Source organism: Chaetodon auriga, chromosome 11 (assembly GCF_051107435.1).
Source record: "Chaetodon auriga isolate fChaAug3 chromosome 11, fChaAug3.hap1, whole genome shotgun sequence".
NCBI lineage: Eukaryota > Metazoa > Chordata > Actinopteri > Chaetodontiformes > Chaetodontidae > Chaetodon > Chaetodon auriga.
In genome coordinates, this window is record NC_135084.1 from 1,458,734 (window position 1) to 1,482,665 (window position 23,932).

The following is a 23,932-nucleotide window of genomic DNA, read 5'->3' on the forward strand; positions in this document are numbered from 1 at the left end:
ATGTTGTTCTATTTCACATTTTGATTGCTTTTTAAGTGAATTTATGTAAATCTTTAGAACTCATGACTTTGAATATATTACTTTTATGATTTGATTATGTACCCAGTGTAGAGAGTACTAATTTAAAAATACATGTGTGTATACCTACCTAGTTCTGCCTGAGCAGTTGAGGAAAAAGTCAGTGCACAAGTACAATCTGGGACAAACATGATGTAAACTAACACAACCTGACTACTGCTGTAATGAAAGCATCTTTTTTTTTTTTTTTTTTGTATACAAATGTGGAAAACCACATATGACTTATGCGGACATTTTGTTCCCCACTGATTATCTGATAAATCATCCTTCTGCTCCCTCTTGTGGCCACACCTGATAGTGTGCAGGCAACCTCAAGAGCAGAGCGTGTCTTGACCTCTATATGGAAATCAGAGAACTCCCACTGCCCCACACACCACTCACAGCAAGTCAGTGTTTTGAATTGTCTTTATTAAGTAAACTCTACACTTTTAGTATTGCTTTTATCTTTTTTTTTTTTTTTATTCTTTTCACTCTAAATTAGAACCTTTTGCAATCAGCACATATAGAACTTTTCAATCAAGCTACACTTTTTGAGGAATACAAAAATATCACAGTACATTTTCTACTAAGTAACCTTCACCTGTTAGGTCCAGAGCCAATCAGAGAGGCAGGTTCAGAACCACAGCAGCTGCCTAGACAGAGTTGGAACGTCAACATGTCTTAAAGTAACAGCACCATGGTCTATGAGCGAACCACACTGAAGAAAGGCGCCACTCAAACACTGATTTCTGACAGGTCCAGTTGAGTGTTTGGACTCATGTGCATTACACAGCTCAGTGAAACAGGGGTTTCCAGAGCCAAACCATGGCTGTGTTTCATTTCAGGGTCTCTGAAGGTGTGGTCTTTGGAGGTGAATAGTGTGCTATAGCTGCAATCCCCCTGTGAGACAATTGGCAGGGGAATCACTGTAGTGGCACAGCAAAATCACAAGTGCAGCCTCACAGAAACAAGTGAGTGACAAAGTGAATTTTGGGTTACTAAAAACCTCAAGGAGCCTCCAAATCCCATAGAATAAGATGGCTGGAAATGAGAAACAGCCTCTGTTTTGCCCTGTATGGGACCATCTCTGACATGCTTCCCAATGAAAACATACATTTGCCAAACCAACAACTTAATTCTCAACCATCTTTTCTCTCTTGTAAATCCAAGACATATTCTTTGAAAAGTAGTGTTTTATCAGCAGTTTTCAAATTGTATGTTTTGGTTTTATAAGATGGAAAACCTGAAAAGAAAAGGATGACCACTAACTGAGTAGTTGCAAATGTACATCTAGTTAATTTCATCATGACAAATTAAGAGCAGTGCAGCGCTGCTTTTAAATGGGATGCATCTTGGACTGTCTCTGAATTTGAACGTCAGTAAATAGGATGCTGAAGGAAGGCTGGGTACGCAATCTCAAAATTTTCTGTGTACACACTAATTAATGTTTGTATTACTGAGTATCAACAAGTGGTGGCACTGACTTCAGTGTCTTGTCATGTAAACTGGATGCAAATCCTAATTTTGTTTTTACTGTACTTCCATTTTAGCTGAGATTTTGCACAGTTGTGTTATGACAGCATTAGAGTGAGTATTTCTCATTTTATTAAATGTTTAGAAATATTTTGCATAAAAACATTTATATTCAGCAAAAAAGGTATTGAAAAACACACTAAGATTGGTACAGAAAATCCGTGGAGCCTCTAATGGGACATGAGCGAACAGATTTTTTCCACAACCACTGGATTGTGGCAAGCACTACAATCTACTTAGGAAAAAAACAAGAACAGTTATTAGTCATATGGTCCTAAGGAGGTCCAAATCAAAAAATTTAAAATGATACCCAACCCTATTAACACTTATACCAAAAGACTGATCCAGATGTTCTAACTGTTGCACACTGAGTGCTGGGCCCAGCAGTGGTTAGGTGGCCTCTGGTTCTGAGCTGGAGCTGTGTTTGCATTACTCCTCAGGCAGACTGAAATGCAAATATGGATCCCACATAACACAACAGCACCGGTAACAATCTGTCATTCCCTTCCCGTTCCTCTCTGCATACATGTCATTCTATACAAAGTATCAAAAAAACAAACAAACAAACAAAAAAAAGATTAAACAACATACTGAATAATCCTTATCTGTACTCACAATATTTCTCATATTTAACTTTTTTTCCCCCTGCACGAATCTTTCTTTTTTCCCCATTCTGCAAAGATTCGGATCCATAGTGACAAGCTTTTGGCAAATGAGGCCTCACAGTACCTACCACTCTGGACAGGAATGTTGCAGCAAGAAAATAAACCACAGAGTGGACTCATTCAAAACAAAACTAAGCAAAACTACAAAACACAGGAAAGGAGGTGAGAGATCCCTGTCAATGTCTTCAGTTTAGGACAAATGGAGGAGATGAATTAGATGAAGAAAGGAAGGAGTACAATTTAACTCCACAGTTACACAAACATGAACCATGATAAAAAGAGTGAAGAGTCTGTCTAGAATGGAGGAGAGCAGGCAGTTGACCTGGCTTCTCCTCTAAACTCTGGGTGAGTGAACACACACAAAAAAGGAAGTCTGTGGGTCGGGGTATGGGAGCTGATTGTACTGCCTGTGTGCTGTGTTTGTTTTTAAGTCCACATAGCAGGGAGCTGGGTCTCTGACAGAATCAAACAGCATTAATGTGGCCAGCTCAGTGCAAATGGCAGTAGTAATGCTGGAGGCTGAGTTGGCGCTGAATGGGACTCATCAAGCCCAGGCCCAGAGCCAGCATGCTCTCCACTGAGCAGCATGCTCAGGGGGAGAAGGTTGCCATCTCCAGTGAGATGCGCTGCCACAGCTCCTTGGTCTGCTTGCCTCTCTTCAGGTTCTGCAGCACGTCATTAAACTGCATCATACCCACAGGGGTCAGGCAGAAAGCACCTCGAGCACTGCGGATGATGTTGACAAAGTCATCGTAGTCAGCAGGGGTCAGGTGGATGAGCCGGTGGTGGATGTACTGCAGAAAGAAGGAGGAATTATTCTACAGGCAGCCTAGATGGACATGAAATTTCTGAACTCAAAGTGCACCGAGATGGAACAGCAAGGCATGAGTGAATTATAAGAGGTATTATACGATGCAGAAAATTCAAACATGGCAGCCCATTCATTCTGAGAGCTATTCACAAAATGGGCTGTATGGTAAATGGTATTTATATAGCGCTTCTCTAGTCTGACAACCACTCAAAGTACTTTTTTTTCAAACAAAAGTCTGCATTCACCCATTCACACACTCATTTGTATGATGGCCACCTACTAATTATGAGCATTAACCATTCACGCACATTTACACACCGATGGCACAACATTGGGAGCAATGTGGAGTTCAGTATCTTGCCCAAGGACACTTTGACATGTAGACTGCCGAGGCCAAGAATCGACAAGTGGACAACCGCTCTACCTCCTAAGCCACAGCCGCCCCCCATAACCCGAAAAGGTAACTCCCTGTTCCAACTGTACATACACAGAATTTTTGAGTATTCAAGTCTTGATACAGAGTTTGGACCTAATAGTTGTGCAATTAATAAATTAATTTATTCTTAAGTTTCAGAAAAATATCTCAGGTGGTAGCCTGGTTCCTGGTTTTACGGCCTGAAATTAAAATTTGTACATGCAAATGATGCCTGATCCTGACTACCTATTATATTAACAGCTCTACGCCTTGCCCCATCTAATAATTTATACACATCTAAAGGACTTTACTGGCTTCGATCAACAGACAGTTATGCACTGTTCTCGCATTTCTGATGGAACACAAAAACATAGCAAAGCAAAGACCACCTGGGGAAAATGGTGGGCTTTTTTGCTGTATTTTATAGAGAAAGCAAATTTTGACTCAACACTTATTAAGACCAACTCAACTGCTGCAATCCTTTTTCACCAGCTACCCCTTTCTGAATGCAGCTATGGTTGCAGTGTGGATGTACGTGTGTTGTACCTGCAGGTAGGCCTGTTGGCAACGCTGGACGAGCTGATGGAAAGCAGGTGTTCGGAGGTGGGCATGGATGTGGGCGGGGTTCAGCCTTTGCAGAGCCTCCATGATAATCTCCTGCAGGACAAATGGACTAAGGACACCTTTTGCTGCTCCAACACAGAACTGGTACACATAATTGACTCCTGACAGGATGGACAGCCGAAAAGAAGAAAGAGAAAGAAACAGATTGGATATGTAGATAGGGAAAAGAGGAAGTGACAGTTAAGGAAGAGAACAGAGTTCATAAGGTGTATTTTGTGTGTCAATTCAGATTTAAATTGAAGTTTAGACATTATTACATATATATCTGAGACTCTACATTTGACGTCATAGTTATTGCTTCATTTCTAATCCAGTCTTGGAGTACAGAGACAACATAAACAATAACAGCCACTGTCACACTATGACTTTCTGACTATATTTGAGCTTTGACATGTTGTCATCAATTCAATGGAGTTGGCAACAAGGAACCCTGCAATCTCTTCTTATCGTACACAATTAAAATATTACTTTTTCTTCTGTTATGATTCAGTAAATGTCTGTTTATCAGCACAGCACTGTCTCCATTCCACAGTAAGTGGTGTATAAAGGTCTCTGCCTTTTGTTCATGGTGCTTTATTGTAATACTGACAGGCATTAAAAGTACTGTTACATCAGTTCTTCTTTTGTACATTGTAGTTTGTTTGCTATAGCAGGCAGCTGTTTTGAAGATGTGTGTTTGCAGCCCTACTCAGGTATGTACTAGACGTCTTAACAATCCATAATCCAGATAACTAAATAAGAAATTCCAGCATCAGCCACGTCATCCCTTCATTATTGTCCATTCTGTTTTGTGCAGGCTCACCTAGTCTTGCAGCCAGTCCCAACAGCCATTTAACATCCTCAGTATAAGGTGGGCTCCTGGAGAAGTTGTTGGGGTGGTCATTGTGAGCCCTCCTGCCCAACATCTCCAATGCCAGCATGCCTTAACACAAAAGAACAATAGAGATTACATTTATTCAGTTAATCTGCTGAACTATAGTCAAGTGAATTTACATTTCATACAACAGGTGAAGACTCAGACCCCGTTTATACGAAGACGATTGCGAATGAAAGCGACAAAATATTTTATCGGAAGTGCCTTTCGTTTACACGGCGACGGCGCCGTCGAGGTCTGAAACCGCAAAAATCTGAAGACGCCTTCCAGAGTGCAGAGTTTTGAAGACGACTCGGGTTGCGTCTCCGTCTAAACGGCAAGAAGCGCAAAACCACGTCGCGTCACGTCACTTCGCATAGCAACTACACCTTACGTCACACTCAACGCGCCAAGCCGGTAAAACAACAACAAACAATATGTCTGACTATGTGGATCCCACCGATGTTCAAGCTGTGCTAGCAGCTGTAGTCAACGTACAAGAGTCATTTCAACAATTGTATAGAATGTGTACGGATACTATAGGCGAACAGAGACATGTATACGATTACATGTGTCAAATTTTGGATGCCCCAACACGTCATAGGCGACAGAGGCGGGACATACTGCCACTCTATCACAGTACCATCTAGCGGCCTGGCATGCATATCCAATCGAATTCGCCCACTTTTGCGTCTTCATATAAACAAACAATTCCTGCTGAGAACGCTCGTCTAAACGCGGATAAAAAATTGAAGACGACACGCCACTTTTGCGTCTCCTGTTTTCATCGCCTCCGTATAAATGTAGCATCAATGTCCTTCAAAATAAAAATGAAAAACAACACACTATTTGCCAACGTAGTCCCAACTTTTTTGAAATGTGTTGCTGGCATGTGTTGCTATCCTCAATTTTAAATGAGGATATAATTTTTAAAAAACAATAAAATTTCTCAGTGTCAACATTTGATATGTTGTCGTGCTATTTTCAATTAAATATGAAGTTACAATGCTTTGCAAGTCATCACATTCTCTATTTACATTTTACACTGCTGTAGCAGAATGTGCCGTGTAACTGACCTTCTTCCCCCGCATTCCTTCAGGAGAGCTGGAGACAACAGACATTTGAACTTCAAAGGGTTACCTATCACTTATACTGTTCTCATGGAGATGCTAATTCTTTCTTTATAGCTCCACACCAGATGAAGGCATTGAATGGACAATCACCAGGCCTCAGGGAAACCTCCAAAATCAGATAGTACTGACAAGTTGTAAATCAGACATTCCTGTAGCAAACTGTTTTATGTGTCTGTGTGCCTTATTTTCTATCACATTAGGATGCAATCTTTATGTTTGATTCAACTTTGGAGGTTCCTACAGCACTAAACTCATAAATTGTATGGTATCAATGCTTTTCCTGTGTGTCTAGCTTGTAAAATGACAAGACTTTGATCTTAATTCTCATAAACATTTTTTGCCCTGGTTTCTACCACGGAACCATACTGCCATCTAGAGACTAGTAGCAGTTAGGTTTAAGATAATTGACATGAGACAATTATTATAATAATTAGTAGTGATTAATTTGGCAAATATAATCTGCCTTCACTTGTTTCTTTGTTCTATTAGTTAGTTATACTATTAGTTATCATATATGTTAGTATGAGTATTGAAGAATGTTGCCATTAATCATCAAAAGGAGTCTGACGCATGTTGTGAACAATGTTGAAATGGGATTGAAAAATTGATCATTGAGACTATTTAACTGACCATAGTGAGAAGCAGATGAGTCCATCGCACACAATCATTAGTTAATGTTTCCTCTCTATAGGATGAAATCACAGCGTTCACTGGAAAATCATTCGAAGTGTGCGAAGGTCTGTTCGTCACAGACACGCCCCGGAGTGCCAGTATGTCCCCCGCAGCGCGCAACAAGCGCTAACTCACTCTTTTACCTCTTCTTTGTTACTCACTTTTTACTTTTTCTTTGTTTTGTACCTTGAGTTGCGTTTATACACGTTCAGTTGCTGTACTCTTTTATTCAGAAAAACATTTTTTTCTAGGTATTTTCAATCTTCGTGTAACTTCTATTTTTGCTTGCCACGTTAAACCGCAGAAATTTAAAGTTAAAGTTAAAGCCGAATCACGTAATAGTATTTTTGTAAATACTTTCGACAGGCCATCGAAAGTGTTCTCAACTTTATTATTCGCCGAGACGTTTTTGCCATACGACCGTCAGCCGCTTTGGACTGAAGTCCTGCAGCCAGCCTCAACCGATCTGTCTGGGTCAAACAGCCATCGAAAGAGACGCTCCTTGTCTGTTGCTGGCGCCGAAGGTCAAACCACTGAAGCATCTCTGTCCAACACTGGCTATCCACTGGGGTTTGACTGGTTCTCCCCTGTTGGACCACAGTGCAGGTCGAAGCCGACAGTCTGGGGCCCCCTCCCTTTGTGGCCGTTCAGGACAGGCCGACACCGGAGCGCCGCTGGCATAGAAGTAGACATTTTCATGCTGCATTTGAATAAGGGCTGGTGTCACAGGTTATAACCATCTTACCTCTCATTAGACTTGCTTAGTCATCCAGTTAAGAAATTAACAATACATTTGTGTCCTCATTTTTACTCACTATTGCCAAACTCATTCTTTTATTATTTTGCTACAGTTTTTTCATCCAGTTGTTAGTGTTACATCATATAATCCATATTATTTGTTGTTTTATTATCATTATTCATATCCATTCTCATTATTGTGTCAAATAAATAATACTTTTCATTAAAGTCATTGTTAGACGGTGTCCTTTTGAGCTGGAAATAGACAATCACTTACGCTTCAAATTATTAGACTGATCTACCATTAATTCATTAATTGTTATTAAATCAGCATCAAAATAAATAATAAATAAAATCCTTCTGAGATGAGGAAGGTTGGTGCCCCATTTATATTAACGAGTTCAACATTAAACCAAAAGGTTTAATGACCTGATATCCCTACACTGCATCCCAACTTTTTGGGAAACTGGGTGGTATATTCCAGGCCTATTTATACATTGCTCAAAAGGGAACACTTAATCATCACAGTATAACACCGAGTCAGTGTCAATCTGTCCATTTAGGAAGCACAAGTGATTGTGACTCATTTACACCTGCTTTGGTGCAAATAAAGCGACAACAGGTGTAATGGAGAGGCAAAAGCAATACAACCACCAAAAAAGGAATGGTTTTGCATGTGGTGGCCTCAGACAATTGCTCTCTCCTCATCCTTCCTGACTGATTCTTCTCTAGTTTTGAGTTCTGTTAATGTCCTTTTCACTACTGGTAGCATGAGGCAGTACCTGCAGCCCAGTCGCGAGAAGGTTTGCTGTCTCCCAGCACAGAGAGATGGCAAAGAGCATGGAGGAGATACCAGGAGACCGGCTGTTACACAAGGAGAGCTGACCAGGGCCACAGAAGGGCAGAGAACACCAGAATTGGCAGGTCCACTGCTGGCACCCCATTCTCTTCACAGATGAGAGCAGGTTCACACTGAACACATGTGACAGGCGTCAAAGGGTCTGGAGATGCTGTGGTGAACATTATGCTGCCGGTAACATCATCCAGTATGATCAGGTTGTCGGTGGGTGAGTGATGGTGTGGGGAGGCATATCGTCGCACAGACCTCCATGACATAGCCAATGGTACCCTGACTGCTGTTAGGTACCGGGATGAAATCCTCAGAGCGATTGTCAGACCTTACACTGGTGCAGTGGGCCCTGGGTTCCTCCTGGTGTAGGACAATGCCCGGCCTCATGTGACCAGAGTGTGTAGACAGTTCCTGGATGAGGAAGGCATTGATGCCACTGACTGGCCTTCACATTCCCCTGACCTAAATCCAATTGAGCACCTATGAGACATTATGTATCGTGCACCCGAGCCTGCGAAGTACCCCCACAGACTGTCCAGGAGCTCACCGATGCCCTGATCCAGGTCCGGGAGGAGATCCCTCAGGACACCATCCGTCGACTCATCAGGACATGCCCAGACGTTGTTGGGAGTGCGGGGGGCCATACACACTACTCAGTCACATTATGAGTTGCTGTGATGAAATTCATGCAAGTTGGATCAGCCTGTGATTTAATTTTTTTACTTTAATTTTCGGTGTGATTTGGAATCCTGCTGAGTTGATGATTTTGGTTTCCATTGACCGTTGTTAGATCTTTCTGTTCTCAACAAATTATACAATGTACATCAGTAAAGATTTTCTTGCTTTGAAAGTTAGTTCAAGGGCCCAATAGATATAATTAGGGGCTAGGTCATGTAAAGCCTTGAAGATCAATGATACAACTTTAAAATCAATGTGAATATGAAGGGGAAGCCAATGCACAGAGGCCAGAATTTGAGTTATGATCTCAATTTCTTAAACCAGTAATAATCCTAGAAGCAGCATTTTGAACCAACAGAAGGCAATAGTGGGAAGCCTGCGTAATACAGGGCATTACAGAAATTGGGACAGGTTACATTGGTGTAATCTGCAGACCACATTCTTTTGCAAGTAGTTGGAAGTTTAGTACAGAAACAGAAAGAGATCTTTCAGTAATATAGGTAGAAAGTCAGTTAAAAACTGTTCGATTAAGAAGGCCTTAACAGTGTTTAGAATTAGGCGTGGTTAATATGGCCAAAATCTTCTGTCACGGCATAAGTAATTTTATATCATGGCAATGGTATATATCACAGTATAGTAATTGCTATGTAAATTCAATTAAGAATTTATTTAAAATAACCTTAATGTACCTTACTTGATCACATTTGATTATATTTCTATTTTTGAAACTTGCACACAAACAAAAACAACAACACTTGATGTAAAAACAATAGCCCCAAACAGAAACAGAACTCTCTTTCAAAGTGTTTGCTTTAAGGTTTCAGATGAGAAAAACAGAGATGCATTGGAGGTACATTATTGCCACCAATTGTCACTCTCAGGTCATGTGAGAACATGGTAAGCAGCCCTGCCACCAAAATCATGTGACTTCATGAGGCATTTAGAATACTACATTGTGCAACCTTATATAAGAAGAGGCACCAAAGCCATTTTCTCATATGAACTCCAGAAAATGTCCGCAGAATTGGGTCCAGACATTGTTCAGAGTTGCCCATGTAGCACATTTGTCCATTACAGACACGTTTCACTTAATGAAAAAACACCATTTGGTTTGGGTGACTGGTGGCCTGAGTAGGTGCCACCCCTGCCATGCCTACAGCTTCAGATAGCTGAACGGAAAGACGAGTGAAAAACCAGCAGCTTCTTCTCAGCCACAGCTACTGATCTGGGTCTTTTCATTTGTTCCATTCTCACACGATTTATTAGTGCTTTTTCATAGGACTTTTGTTTTTACTCTGTAACTGTTACGGCTTAAAAAGTAGTGGCGCACAATTCTTGTGATGAAAAGTATGTGGTTGACAGTAAATTCAGTAATTTTAAAAAATACTCAAAAAAGTACAAGTACACACAAAATGACTTTGTTATAGTAATGAGAGTAAATGTAATTTGTTACTTCCACGCCTGAACATTAGACATCTTCCCAGGCTCTCAATTGTGCAGCAAAGGGACCCCGGGTCTGCATGTAATTTGCTGGAATTGATAGACGCATTTGTTTCTATTCTATTGTGGGATGCACGTCAATAAGAGCTGGAACAAGTTCAGTTAGATCAACTACCTTGCCACTGACAGACAAAAGGTTATAGCATCCAGTTAAATGCCTAATGACAGAATCACCTGGATTTCTAGATTGCTGCTTACCACACAGCTGTTGAAGATGGCTAGTTATGGTGGAAGTGGGCACACGGCACTAACCAGGCTAGCTGGAGTAACTTCAGTGTGAGTCATCCCCCTGGACCAAGGCAGTGCAGCCCCTGCCTTGGTACAAGGGGACCAAGGCTGGGCAAACACTACAGGAGGCAGTGCTCACAGCAAGAAGGTTGCTGGTTTGATCCCCGGTTCAGGCAGGGCCTTTCTGTGTGAAGTTTGCATGTTCTTCCCGTGCATGCGTGGGTTCTCTAAGGGCACTCCGGCTTCCTCCCACAGACCAAACATGCTCATTAGGTTAATTGGTGACTCTAAATTGTCCTTAGGTGTGAGTGTGAATGGTTGTTTGTCTCTATATGTTGCCCTGCAATCGACTGGCGACCAGTTCAGGGTGTACCCTGACAGCTGGGATAGGCTCCAGCCCCCCGCAACCCCGAAAGGGATAGTCGTATAGAAGATGAATGACTGAATGAATATAATCATATGGCACAAACTCACCAACTCTGTAGGCAGAATGCAGGTAGTGCAGGCCCTGTTGGCTGATTGGTTGGCTGTGCTGCTCGTCTTCTGCTGGGAAAGGAGTGCTGACCAATGACCCGGGCTGGGAGGTGAGGGAGGGAAGAGATGCTCCCTGTATGGCCTGGATAGTAGGGCCTGAGTGGACACTGCCGACTGTAAAATGTTGCACATCATACAGTTAAAGATTGACCAACAAGTACCAATTGAAGTACCAATTGAACCCACCCCATAGTACCAGAACATTTACATTTACATTTACAAAAGTACAATATATAATGGAGAGTAAATTTAGAAGAACATTGATAATTGGTGTGTTTTGACATAGACAAAAACACACACACACAAAGTGTGCAGTCCTGACCTGCTACAGTGGTGTTCAGGGGCAGGCCAGTCTCAGTGTGGTAGGGATGGACGGCGATCTGAGTCATGGACGGCACAGGAACACCAGGGAAGGTCACAGCTGTGGCTGCCATAGGTGGCTGGGGGCCAGCTGCCACAGAGAACGGGTACTGGGCACCAATGAAGGCTGGGTGCATTCCCTGGGGAGTTATACACACACACACCCACACCCACAAACACCCGCACGCACGCGCATGCACACACATGCACGCACGCACGCGCGCGCGCGCGCGCACACACACACACACACACACACGCGAATGAGTTGTGTTTCACATTAGAGGACATTGCATTGACTTACATTAATTTTCTTAAGAATTACCCTAAACATAACCACAACAACTAATTGCCTAACCGTTACCCGAACCCTAACAAACTTTACCCGAACCCTTAACCAAAATCTCCATCCTATAATTTACATTACAGGGACTTGCATTTTGTCCCCAAAAGGAAAGTCCTCCCATATGACTGTGTCATTTATGTTCCTACAGCTTGATTGATACATTTGAGGAACTGATGTCTGAATGTCTTTGGATTTTGGACTGCTAGTTGGACATCAGAAGACATCACCTTGGATTTGCAATTATAGTAGCCATTACAATAGGCTATTCTGTAGGCTGACTGATCAACTGATTATCAAGGAAGAATCAAGGAAGAATCAGCATACTAATTGATGATGAAAATAGGCATTAGTAGCAGCCCTAACACTTCCCCGAAATGCACTGCCAAGTGAGTTTTGTATTTTGAAAACTGGTCAAATGGACTTCAGTGCGGAAAACCGCCAAGATGGCAGCATAATTAAAACTCTCCTAATTTTAAACCCTATAAAAATCTTAGTAAAAAACTGTCGCAGTAGATATCAGGCTATAAAGCAAGAAAAGCACACAGCAACCAGAGATACATGACAAAGAAACTGGGCAACTTCGAAGCTATTCATGAGCTAGCAAACATGCAGGCGAAGTAATGCTCATACCTCACGGTGAGACTGCCAATTTGGAGTTGATTTTTCAGGAGCTGAGGGGTTTTTGCTATGATAATAAAGAGCAGCTTGAGGACATTAATGCAGAAATTGTGAAAACAAATAGTAAAAGCTGAAGATAGGATATATTCTGTTTTGGATTCTAACAGAAATGCTGAAGGTACAAGTCAAACTAGATGTGAAAATAACTGACTAGGAGAGCTGCTCATGGTGTGAGAACATTAGGAAATATGAAGTTCCTGAGGGCGTAGAGAAAGAGTTGCCATCCATGATCTCCTTTGTGTAAAAGTTACTCAGAGGAAAATCTTGGTATACTTAAAACAACTCCTCAAATCGAAGCCCATCGTGCACTCAGACCCCAAACACCAGATGATGCACAACCAAGATCAATCCGGGCAAAATTCCACAGTGTCAGAAGAAATACTCAAAAAAAGAAGGTGTGGAGCCATTTTTAAGAGGCTCAGACACGGTCATAGAAGAGACTTCTGTGCTGGAAACCATGTTTTTTTTGTTCAACATTAAGCTTTTGTTTATGCTGTTATTTCCTATAGGGAGGGGAAAGCTTTTTAAGTTTATGATTTTTAAGTTTATGTATATCTATCTTCCTACAAATCAGGATGCTGGAGGAGAGTGACCATACTGTTATCAAGCAGAACTCAGGGACAAAGAAGGCAGATTTGTTTTGATAATCAATATGTATGTTCCACCAGTTAGTGAATGATCAGCAATTATTTGAAAGAATGACTACCAAAAGCAGGGGGATTTTAGTCAGATGTCAAAGTATTCTTGGGCAAGCTACTGAACGCCAAATTGCTCCCAAAACTGTGCGAGTGTGTGTGAATGGTTAACACTCATCATGAACAGGTGGCTTAGCCAGGTGGCACGTGTGTGTGAATGGGTAAACGCAGATTTAAGTTGAGTGGTCGTTAGACTAGAAAAGAGCTTTATAAATACAGTCCATTTACCATTTCTTCCTCACCTCATGCAACCTGTTCCAGGAGATTATTTTTTCATTTCAGTAGAGATCTTCAAAGAATAGGACAGGGTGATCCTGTTCCAATTGTTTTTTCAGATTATAGTCCTATACTGTATATGTCACTTTATCTCAATAGTAAATCAAGATCTACACTTGGACACTGAACTCAAATATTCTAAATAATCCAGGGACCAAAGAAAGTTAAAGAATGAAACTACAAACAGATATGAATGACAATGGCATGACACCATCAGTACTTTGAGACATAAAGGAAAAGCAGTTACAGAGAGACCATGTAGCATCTGAATGACAAAATAAGATAATCTTTGATTAATTCCACAGCAGGGAAATGTGCAGTATTACAGTAAAAAAGATAAATAGTACAACCCTGTTTCCAAAAAAGTTGGGACTGTGTAAAATGTAAATAGAAAAAGAATGTGGTGGTTTCCAAAACATTGAAACACCACATTTAACTGAAAATAGCATAAAGACAACATACACCGATCAGGCATAACATTATGACCACTGATAGGTGAAGTGAATAAAACTGATTATCTCTTCATCATGGCACCTGTTAGTGGGTGGGATATATTAGGCAGCAAGTGAACATTTTGTCCTCAAAGTTGATATGTTTGAAGCAGGAAAATGGGTAAGTGTAAGAATTTGAGCGAGTTTGACAAGGGCCAAATTGTGATGGCTACACAACCAGGTCAGAGCATCTCCAAAACAGGGTCAAGGCTCACTGATGCTGTTCTGCTGGGAAACCTCGGGTCCTGCCATCCACGTGGATATTACTTTGACATGTACCACCTACCTAAACATTGTGGCAGACCATGTACACCCTTTCATGGAAACAATTCCCTGATAGCTGTGGTCTCTTTCAGCACAAATGGTTTGTGGAGCACAACAATTAGTTTGAGGTGTTGACTTGGCCTCCAAATTCCACAGATCTCACTCCAATCGAGCATCTGTGGGATGTGCTGGACAAACAAGTCCGATCCATGGACGGCCCAGCTCGCAATTTATAGGACTTGAAGGATCTGCTGCTGACATCTTGGGTGTCAGATACCACAGCACACCTTCAGGGGTCTAGTGGAAACCATGCCTTGACGAGTCAGGGCTGTTTTGGCAGCAAAAGGGGGACCAACACAATATTAGGCAGGTGGTCATAATGTTATGCCTGATTGGTGTATCACAACATTGAAACTGTGAAATTTCATTTTTTTGAAAACGATATCCTCATTTAGAATGTATACCTCATGCCAATTGCACTACCTGTATGTATTTATATTTTGGATATTATGACTATTTGCGCTTCTGGTTAGATGCTAAACTGCATTTCGTTGTCTCTGTGCTGCACTCTGACAATGACAATAAAGTTGAATCTAATCTAATCTAAAAGAATTTGATGCTGAAACTGTTGTCTATGAACACAGTTTGTCACTGCATCAACAAAAGCAAGTTGAAACTCCACCATGCAAAGAGGAAACCGTATATAAACCAGATCCAGAAATGCTGCTGCTGCTAAAGAGGAAAGGGACCATCTGGTTTGTTATCAGCGCACACTTCAAAAGCCAGCATCCGTGATGACATGGGGGGGCATTAATTTACGTTGCATGGGTAACCTGCACATTTGTGAAGGCACCATTGATGCCAAATGATATATACAAGTTTTTGAGCAACAAATGCTGCCAAGTAGCTGATGTCTTTTTCAGGGAAGGCCTTGCTTATTTCAGCAAAACAATGCCAAGCCACACTCTGCACAGATTATAGCATGGCTCTGTAGAAAAAGAGTCCGGGCAGCAAACTGGCCTGCCTGCAGTCCTTAATTGTCACACACTGAAAATGTTTGTTGCATTATAAAACGTGAAATGCGACAAAGGAGACCTCAAAATTTTGAACAGCCGGAAATCATACATCAAGCAAGAATGGGAAAACATTCCACTTTTAAAATTACAGCAACTGGTTTCCTCAGTTCCCAAATGCTGCATGTCTTGCAAATGATAACATTCTGTTTCTATTTACATTTTACATAGTGTCCCTACTTTTTTGGAAATGGGGTTGAAAGAATTATCAGTTAAAAACAAAAAAGCAAGGTATGATCAAGGCTGATGGCTGCCCACCTAAAAGGAAGTTTTTTCTTACCACTGATGGCAAGTGCTTGCTCATGAGGGAATTGCTGGGTCTCTGTAGATAAAGAGTATGGTCTGTACCGGCTCTATATGGAAAGTGTCCTGGCATATAAATAAAATTGAACTGAAACTAAATAAGTAATAATAATTGCACTAATAAAAAAACTTTATTTGCATAGAACCTTCAGACAAGAAATGCAGCAAGTGCTTCATATAAAAAAGACAGAACAAACATAAAAAGAAGGGTCATTAAGGGCTTTGTATACAAGGCGGAGGTATACAGTGTTTTTTTTCTGGGAGAGCTATTTCAGCTATGTTTATAACGAACAGGATTTCAGTTTTGTCCTTGTTTAACTTTAAGAAATTGTTTAACTTTAAGAAATTATTACTCATCCATTTACTTATTACTTAAGTCTATAGATGCAGCATCATTTGGTTCAGCAGAGATGTACAGTTGTGAGTCATCTGCATAACTATGGAAACACACATTCTAATGAGTGGCAGCATGTATAGTGAGAATAGTAATGGACCAAGGCAGGTCCTTTGTACAAGCCCAGAAGGGATGTCATTTTGCTCAGACACATGATCGTCAAGACTGACGTAAAACTTTATCCCTTTGATGCATGTTTTGAACCAGTTTAATCCACAGAAAGGCCAATCAAGTTTTCAGGATGGTATCATGATTAATCGTATCAAATGCTGCACTTAGTTCAAAGGGGACAAGAATTGAGAACTTATTTTCACCAGAATTTAGTTTGAGGTTGCTGATTAATTTAGTAAGTGCAGTTTCACTTGCAGTTGTGGTTTGTTCTACAGCCCAATTGAAATTCCTCCAGGATATTACCCTGTTTAAAAAAGGCGTTGATTATCGTATCTTACAGTAATTACAGTATTTTACTGATAAATGGAATGCTGGATATCGGCCTATAGTTGGTAAATGTATTACCATCTCAGTTTGGTTTCTCTAGTTAGGCTTTTACAAAACCTGTTTTGAAGGCATCTGAGAGTATGCCTGTTTGAAGAGATGTATTTAGAATCTTCAGGATATGACTTGAAAAACTGTTGAACACCTTTCAAAATGCAGTAGGTACCGGATCAATACATGAGGTGGAGGAGTTACATTCAATGACAGTCTTGTCGAGCTCAGTTAAATGTAATACAGGTGAATTTGCCCATGGTTCGATCTTTTTTTTTTCCCAAATGATTTTGCTTTGGTCATCTGTGTTTACATCAGCAACAACGCTGGCTCTAATTTAAGTTATTTTGTGATTGAAGAATGAAGCAAGTTCTTCACAATTTGATGTGGAGAAGTGCAGATGGGTGGGGGCAGTGTTGAGTAGTGGAGAGAAACATTCTAGAGTTCCAAGCATTCTCTGTAAAAATCTTGGAAAAGTAACCCTTTCTTGTTGGATGTATTGCTTTATACACAGTCATGGCTTCTTTGTACGTATTAGAATGAATTAAGCCTAGCAAGATTCATGCTGTGAAGTGGCGGTCCACCCCTGTGCGCTCTAACTTGTCTCTCAGAAGCGTGGGCTGTATGGTATTGAAGGCACTGGAGAAATCAAAGAACCTGATTCTCACAGTGGTCCTCATCTTTTCCAAGTGAGAGAGAGATCTATGTAGGACACAGATGACAGCATCATCCACCCCAATGACAGGTTGACAAGTGAACTACAATGGATCCATTGATAGACAAGGGCCAGCCTTTCCAGGAGCATTGGACAGGAAATACAGTGGATATGCAGAGTGGCTGTGAGCTAAATATTGTGGTAAGGGGGTGTAGGTGGGAGTGGGGCAGTGCAAAGGGGCTGCTGCTGATGGGGTTTGCTGGGAGAGAGGACTGGACAGAGGGAAGGGCAGATGACTGATCAAATCAATTGAAGAAAAGGGTAAGATGGGATGATTTTAAGGCCCCTTTAGATTCCAATGATGAGGAACTATTCTAAATCATCCTCCATCTTCCTCCTGTAGCCGTTTTTTCTAGGGTTTCTCGCTGGAAAACTATTGTACAATCTTGGTGGGTGCGGCACTCTGCACACAGAACTTGATATAGTCCAATATACAGTGTGTGAGACTGCAATGTCCTTCCTGCTTCCCACACAGTTATATCAAAACAGTATTTTATTGTTTCTGGTGTAGCACGTAACATATTGAGTGGATGAGGGCAGAGTGAACGAGTGAGAGGCATGATTAAAGTCACAAGAAATAAGAAGGAGGGCATGACAATATTGTGTCTGCAGCCTGCTTATTGCTGAGTGGGTGACATCACAGGCCATATCAGCATTTGCAGAGGTGGGAATATACACTAAACATGATAACATGCAAGAATTCTCTCGGCAGATAGTATAGCCTCATGTTAACAGCAAAAAGCTCAATGTCCTTACTGCAGAGTTGTTCTTTAATAGTGATGTGACCAGAGTTACACCCTCTATCACAGTGCTTCCCAACCTTTTTGAGCCACGGCACATATTTTACATTAGAAAAATCACAAGGCACACCACCAAACAAAAATGTCACAAAAAGTATATTTATTGAAATCTAATGAAAATCTAGTCTCAATTTATTCATTTTACTTAGTGTGAAACCTGGGCCTGTTTAGTTGAACACTAAGCTGATGTTCTTGCAGGAATTGAAGAGAGAGACACAGGAAGATTTCACCTGATTGGTGTTCTAAGCCTTACAGCACCAATCAGGTGAAACTGGATAATCTTCCACGGCACACCTGATGAATTCTCACAGCACACTTATGTGCCGCAGCACAGTGGTTGGGAGCCACTACTCTATCATTAACAATACTGTCATCCCTCCTTCCTTCTTCTGATGGCTCTTCTTTGTCCTGTCTGCCCATATCATCTTGAAACAGTCCAACACAGCGTTTGTGTCAGTGAACAGCATATTGCTCCACTCCCTGTATTCCTCCGTTGCTACCTCAGCGCTGCTGACTGCTGCTGCGGAGCTCTATCAGCTGATCCCTGGTGTAAACAATGGCGCCATGGCTGTGTTCGGGATCCCCAATGCAAAGACCAGTAGAAACATCTGGGTAAACTCAATGAGTATAGTGTCAATGGTGCAATTTACTTCAATGAAGTTAAAGTAAAAAAGCAAAGTAAGTTAGAGAAACTAGAAATAAAGCTCAACATTGAGCGAGAGCTGTTTTAACAGGCTATCACAAAGCTTCATAAATTACTATACTCGCAACTACAAATTAATTAAGACCTTCAGATCAAGTCATTTCTACCCTCATTGAATCTACATACTGTGACTAATGAACAAAATTAAAAATTGATAGCTGAAATAAAAAAGAATATTACACTCAGCGTTTGGGAGACTAAAGCAAATAAATACCTGGACGTGGTTTCAAGTCTGAGAGGTATATATCAATGTAGGAACTGTTGGGTCCAACATAACTAAAAGTCTTTAAATAGGGGCAACAGAAAAGGGAAATTCCACTGAGGGATGCTGTCAGTTTTGTCATATCAAAGGACAGGAAAGACAAACCAGATTCTGCTAATTATAGGCCCCTTAGTGTATTAAATGTGATCTATAAATTATTCACATCCATACTGTCTTGAAGAATAGAAAATATTCTACCAGAACTCATCTATTAGACCAGACAGGTTTCATCTGACATAATATCATGAGGATACTGCATATTATTACATATATCAAAATAGTGGCAGCCATCATAAGTTTAGACACTGAAAATGCATTTGACTTTGACTTAGTTAGATGGTGTTATCAAAATCTGATTTTCCCAAATTTATTATTGAAACATTTAAAGCATGATATGACACAGTCAAACTACATGGATTAGGTGATTAATCTAAACTGTTATTGTACCGTGTATATGATACAAATTTAGCTCCAAATACATCTGATGATGGATTTAAAAAATGAATCGCAAAATGCCCTACTAATTATCTTACATTTATTCAGAAGGGCTCTTTCCTAAGCTCTAAATCCTTACAGAAAAAATATGATCTGTGATGAAAAGATTTCTATAGATACCTTCAAGTTCAGCATTATTTCAACCACGACCTAGGTGTAGATTTAGAAATCTTTAGAAATTTTAGGAATCATGAAAATACTTTTGTCAATATTCAAATCCAAAACTTGTAAGAAGTTTATCTCCAGAATGTAAAATGGCATTTTTTCTGGATTTGGACCAAGTGGACTGAGTCCAATAAGCCTTATAAAGTCAGATTTTAGTTGACTTGATAGAATAAATGAGTGACAATATAATATGATCTATATTTAACTACCAGCTTACCCTATTTTTATTTTCTTTTAACTTATTTTTCTTTTTTGTAGTATCTAGGGTGAAAGCTTCCCATGTTCAATTGTAAATAACCAAAACTAATGTTAGTTACATAGTGTTACTATGTAAAATAATGAATGTGAAATGAATGCTTTTCAAGAATAAAAATAAAAATAAAAATAAAATTGGTCAAACATGTCAGGTGATGTACATTGACTGCCTGCAGCCTTTTATGAAGTTTTCAGTCATGATGTGAAGACAACAACAACACTGTACTTTTAAATTCCAGTTGTGGACATCCTCTTAATTATTTCAGAATAAAACGGAAATTCCACAAAAAGCCCAATGACTGTAAGAGGAGGAGTTCTGACCTGTGGATATGCAGCTCCAGACACAGGGAAGACAGTGGGTCGGGGGACATGCTGCAGAGGGTGTCCCAGATACTGGGGGGTGCATACAGTGGGGAGATGGGCCTGGATTGTGGTGTAGGGGTGTAGGCCCTGGCTGTGGGGGTGAGCCATGGCCTGCCCAGGCATGGCGTGCGATTGGTAGATTGTAGAGCCCACTGAGATGACGGGTACAACAGCTGCTGCAGTGACTGAGGCTGTGACTGTTGCCATCCCCTGAGACTCCATGTTGGCTCCGGGGTCAAGGACACCACAGCTGGACTCCGGGGGTCTCCTTCCCGAACCCCCATTGGCTCCACAACGCCCAGAGGTCTCTCGCAGCTGGCCTGAGCCCCCACCCACTGACTGCTCATACAGCCAGTACCACTGGTGAGCCACCTCAAAGAGAACCTCAGGGTACACACCTCCACCCTTGGCTGCTTCCTCTACTGCCATGCAGGCCTTCTCCAGCATCATATTGTCCTGGAAAGAGACAATGACAGAGAGACAGAATTGTGGGGATGAGAATGTATGATGAGTGAGAAGGCAATCAGTATGGATCATTTATTTACTTTATTTATGACAATAAATCATGTATTGTCATGTATATTGGTTTCTTTGGTTTGGTTTCTCTGGTTTCTTCTATCAGCAGTTTTTAGAAAGCTAAATACCTTTTTAGACTTTCATTGATGTTAAGACCACTTCAATAAAAAAGAAACAAGTATGTGTCTATGGGCAACAGTATTTGCCTGCATTTTGTCTTTTCTTTTGCAATTTTATCATTGCAATTTAATCATATTCTGAAATTACAAAAATATTCAGTGTACTAAATTTGAGTTCATTTTGTGATGTCAGAACTAATTTCAAATTCATATTAATGTAAGATTTAACTTTCTGACACCCTACATGGTCAAGAAGAACTAACAAGCACAGATTCAATCAGTTCACCCATCTCCATTTCCTTTTTCAAGTCACTTAATGGTAACAAGTCAGACATGTCACATTGTGCTAATGATGTGTCACTTGAAACTTGGCTTGTTTACTTTCCTACACTGAAACAGTTTTTATTCTACTAAGAGCCTTATCGGCAAAAACACATTTCTCTACAATGCAGCAGTAGACTGGAATTACTTTACATTTTTCAACTTCAGATTTAATCTTTCATGACCAAGAAAACATGAGCATATGTACATAGTCCACCTGTTGCGTGTTTTTTCTATTTATATGTTAATTGTATTGTATTTGCTTAATTAATTGTATTGTGTGCACACATGCGCGCAAACACCAACATAAAACCAACACAACACAGAACAGCTAAACTATGTAATGATTTTAATGTTCTTTTTACTCTCGTCTTTCAGTTCTTGTCTTTCTCTGACTGTTATGTCAGTGTATTGCCTTTGGTTCAACAAAGAAAAAAAAGAAAAAGAAAAAAGGGTTCAACTATACTATATTATACTGTGTTTTAATTCTATTTTAATGCATGTAGTGACTGTAGTACAGTGTTCAATGTGTTTTTTTCATACCACTATTGGACTTGGATAGAGTTCAACTCTATGTCCTCAGGTGCCCTGCTCAACTAGAGGCTGACACTGTTTCAGCCCCAGGAACATGATCATTTTGCCTTAAACTGAGTTTAAGGCAACATTTAGATTCCATTCTATCAAATTGTGTTCAGTCAGACCTTAATTCTAAAGGTTTGCTATTCTTTTATCAGCCTGTATATCCTGGTAAAGAAAGTTCAGAAACTAATGTATTTCTGAAGGAAAAAAACAAAAATTCCCATGCCAAGTTCTTGTCAACTTTTACAGAGGAGTGATAGAAAGCATCAGGTTCAGGACAGGAGGGCTCTGCAGTGGGTGATTAAAAACAGCCACAACATCACTGGTACCCACCTTCTGAGGATCAGTGATTTCAGTGATGTGAGGTGCCTGAGTCTGAAGGAAACTAAAAGACAATACCCACTCCTGTAAGAGCCTGTTAACCCTGCTGCCGTCTGGCAAACCATACAGAAGTGATCTGATGCTGTACCACCAGACAAAAGGTCAGGTTCTCTCCTCAGGCTGTAAGACTCCTCAACTTATCCTCCACACCCCACCGTAAATAATAGTTCTTCATTTTGTTGCAGCATTAAGGGACTACAGCTTGCATTTACAGTAGACAGTAGACAAGTTTGCCTTTCTGGTTTTTCTCTGGAGCATGACATTCAATGTCACAAAACATGCCGTTAAACAGGGAATGATAGAAAGCAGCATGGAAGCCAGTGACAATATTGGTGGTTACTTTTTTATATCTTTTGTGAGATGACGATAATGACATGGAAGAATGCAATGAATTCAAAATTCTGTCTGTTATTGGGCAATATCCAAGTGCCAACGTCCAAATCAACATCATAATCATGTCAGAAAAGGGGCAGAAATTGATTAAGTTGATTGTACCCTTTCCTACTGAAGACAAAAGCTAGATGTTACTGGGTGTTTGTGGGTTTTTGTCTAGTGTGAAAGTGTGAGAAACAAATTCAGAAGTACCTGACCTGCTCAGCAACATGTTGACCAATTATCATGAACTGTAAACCCTCTTCCACATTACCTGCTCTTTGCACTGCACCAGGGCTCTCTGGATTTCATTAGGATTGAGGGCGTGAGCATGAGGCAGGCAGCTCAGGGCTAGCTCTGCTGCCGCTCTAACCATGTTGGGGTCCCTGGCCCGTGACGCTCGGTCGGCCAAGGATGCCACCTCTGGAGGGGTGAGGTGACCGTCCCAACACTCAACCAAAATGTTGAGGGCAGCGCTGCCGATCTCCATGGCCTGGCCTGAGAGAAGGAGAGAAGATATAGTATGTGGGCATGAAGGGAAGTGTGTGAGTGGATGGAGGAAGGAAAGCAAAGAAAGAAAACACTGGATTTGAAAATCTGCATCTTTATGTTTTTGTTTAACTCTTTCACTCTGGCACATACTCCCCCTCACCAGTGATCCAGGACACATGGGAGGAGTAGGTCCTGGACAGCCAGTTGGGTGACACAAAGTTGTGGAGGCCAAGAGCATATAGGCCAATCTCAAAGGCACACAGGTGCAGGTTTCTGTGGGGCCCTTGGTGGCCACCGCTGGCTGAGGGCTGGGTAAAAATAGAGGTGGAGGAGTTTCCTCCAGCTTTGATCAGCACGGTCTTCGCCAGTTCAAAGTAAAAATGGGCTGCTGCCTCTGATGGCTGGTTGGGCACATGGGGCGCATGGCACTCAGGACGTCGCCCTTTGTACCTGAACACATGGAAATATACAACATTCAATTAGAATTCATCTATGTTAAAATGAAGACGCAAACAGAGCTATTGTAAATCGGATTTGTTTTCAAGAAAACCTGCTCAACAGAACGGGCTGATCTTTCCAGGCCCGTCTGGTTCTAGAACTTACCTTTACCCAATCTCCGAAGTATATTTTTATTGTTAAACTGTACCATTTCCTGAGGCCTCATGATTATTGTAGGCCTCTTTACGTTTGTATTTTCTGCTGCCCTCTTGTTTGCTATGCTATCTGTCTCTATCTGTAAG

At 40.9% G+C, this 23,932-nt stretch overlaps 1 protein-coding gene across 1 annotated transcript in view; it reads right to left on the bottom strand.

Moving 5' to 3' along the window:
- Positions 1–469: 469 nt before the first annotated feature.
- zswim8 (zinc finger, SWIM-type containing 8) overlaps positions 470–23,932 on the bottom strand; it is a 70,020-nt gene continuing 46,557 nt past the window's right edge. The window contains exons 19-26 of the mRNA XM_076743967.1: positions 23,353–23,642; positions 22,975–23,198; positions 20,371–20,868; positions 11,614–11,791; positions 11,232–11,405; positions 4,908–5,027; positions 4,028–4,206; positions 470–3,049 (exon numbers count right to left, since the gene is read on the bottom strand). Coding sequence (XP_076600082.1) covers positions 2,846–3,049; positions 4,028–4,206; positions 4,908–5,027; positions 11,232–11,405; positions 11,614–11,791; positions 20,371–20,868; positions 22,975–23,198; positions 23,353–23,642 — 1,867 coding nt within the window. The 3' untranslated portion in view covers positions 470–2,845. The remainder of the gene's footprint in view (positions 3,050–4,027; positions 4,207–4,907; positions 5,028–11,231; positions 11,406–11,613; positions 11,792–20,370; positions 20,869–22,974; positions 23,199–23,352; positions 23,643–23,932) is intronic.